Source organism: Pygoscelis adeliae, unplaced genomic scaffold (assembly GCF_000699105.1).
Source record: "Pygoscelis adeliae isolate BGI_AS28 unplaced genomic scaffold, ASM69910v1 Scaffold293, whole genome shotgun sequence".
Classification (NCBI taxonomy): domain Eukaryota; kingdom Metazoa; phylum Chordata; class Aves; order Sphenisciformes; family Spheniscidae; genus Pygoscelis; species Pygoscelis adeliae.
The window spans coordinates 350,836-352,765 of NW_008824362.1; the positions used below are offsets into that span (position 1 = coordinate 350,836).

The 1,930-nt window shown below is 58.6% G+C and overlaps 1 protein-coding gene across 1 annotated transcript in view; it reads right to left on the bottom strand.

Moving 5' to 3' along the window:
• Positions 1-511: 511 nt before the first annotated feature.
• Positions 512-1,930, bottom strand: part of DCTN6 (dynactin 6) — a gene marked incomplete at its 5' end in the record, with an annotated part of 23,683 nt that continues 22,264 nt past the window's right edge. Inside the window, one exon of the mRNA XM_009319879.1 lies at positions 512-699. Within this exon, the coding sequence (XP_009318154.1) occupies positions 512-699 (188 nt within the window). The remainder of the gene's footprint in view (positions 700-1,930) is intronic.

Sequence of the window (1,930 nt, forward strand, 5' to 3'; positions counted from 1 at the left end):
AGGGCAGCGCCGCCCCAGCCGGGAGCCCTGGGCCGGCATTTTGTTGTAATGCAGAAGGCCGGGTGGTTTGGAGTTGGATCTCCTCCCAGGGGAGAGAGGGTCTGCTTCTGCGCTGCTTCTCGGGTCTGTGGCTCCGGCTCTGTGGGTGCGTTCCTAACTGTGTCTGTCTTGTCAGTCCCGCGCAGGCTCTCTGGACACATCCCCGTAAAGCAGATAAGGAAGAGTGGCAGTTCCCCAGAAGAGAGGGCTTGTCTGGACACGGCAGGGCTCTCGGCAGGAAGGCAGCTTCTCTGTCGTGCTGGGTATTGCATAGCTGTGGCTGCTCTCTTCCCAAAGGAGGCAAACGCAGCCTGCGCCACTCCGGCAAGGGCCAGCGGAGCAAGGGAAGCTGTTGGCTCTCTGAGGAGGTCACACCTGGAAACCGTGTCCAGTTTGGGCCTCCCCCCCAGTCCCCCAATTCAAGAGGGATGCAGGGATGCTAGAGAGGGTCTGGTTGGGGCTCCTGGGCTGGTCAGGGCTGGGGGCAGAGGGCCTGGGAGGAGAGTGGGGAGCTGGGGCAGCTTGGTGTGGTGAAGAGGCGGCTGGGGGCATATCTAATCACAGGTACAGCGATGTGAATGGCAGTTAGGAAGACGATGCGGTCAGACTCTTTTTGGCAGCCGTGGCAGGTGACGTAATAGGGGAACATGGGAAGCTTGGCTTGGACATCAGGAAAAAAAAAAGCTGGTGGGGAGGCGTCTCCATCCATGGAGGTTTCAAGCATCGCCCAGACAAGACCAGGCTGCCCAGATCTCTTATTGGCAGCAGTCCTGTTGCAAGAGGGAGGTTGGATCAGGGACCTCCTGCGGCCCCTTTTACCCACGTGCTCCCGTGGATCTGAGCCCCGGTTCCTTCGGTGCCGCCCGGCTTGCTGTAAGAGCAGTTCTCCTTGTTTCTCGCTGGCTTGCTTTCTGCTGCTTTGGTTTGCAAGTGTGTGCGGCGGCCTCTGTGTTTCCCAGCAGCCCGGAAAAAAACAGCCATGACTCTGAAAACCCATCAGCGCTTCTGTGGTTGGGACCCACGTGCTGGACTCCACCAGCCTCGTGGGTTGGACGTTGTGCAGAGTGCAAGCACAGCAGGGGAAAAGGATGGTTAAGGCAGGAGGTTGTCCTTCCATTAAGTTAATTTTTTGACTATACCTGCACTTCTGGGCTTACATCCAAGGCCTGAAGTACTTGTGTGATTTCCTCCTGTCTCCATCAGTTATGTTGTATTCTCTATTCCCTCCTGAGCTAGTTATTAATTATGGAGACTGCAGAGATGAAGTCCAGACTCTGCTAATGGTTGACTTCCCCGTGTTTTAGAAGAAGCATTGCAGGGATTTGCTAATGGTGTTTCTTAGCTTTGCTTTTTAAGCTCCACTGTCATCCTGGTCTCTGGCCTGAGCGTGGCAGCGAGGCAGATAACGGTGTTTAAACGTTGGCTGAAGCCTGGCTCTCCGGGCAGCCTGCAGTTGCAGGGCACGCGTCTGCGGCACCCTGCTCATCTCCCTGGGTTGTGAAATGTCTCCCCGGTGCAGGCACTGCCTGGCCTGGGGATGGCTGCCCTGGCTCTGTGCTGCAGGCGCGGCCCCAGGGCAAACTTCAGGCTTTTAGGTGCACTGTGCAGTTATCCCCGTCCTTCCCCGGGGCGCTGGGGGGGCCGATGCTCTAGCTGCGTGCTTTCCCAGGCGCGTGGAGCCTTTTCCTGCTGGCAGGGAGGACGGAGCAGCCTTGCCTGGCAGCATTCAGGCAGTGCCGTGACCCTTGCTGGCTGACGCCTCTCCATTTCCCCAAGCTCCGAGAATCAGGGAGCAAGTCCACGGTGAGCGCTGCACCCTTGCCCTGGCCCCAGCCGTCCTCACAAAGCCACCTCTTTGCTGCCGGCTTCCCCCCCCGCCTGTGTCTCCGCC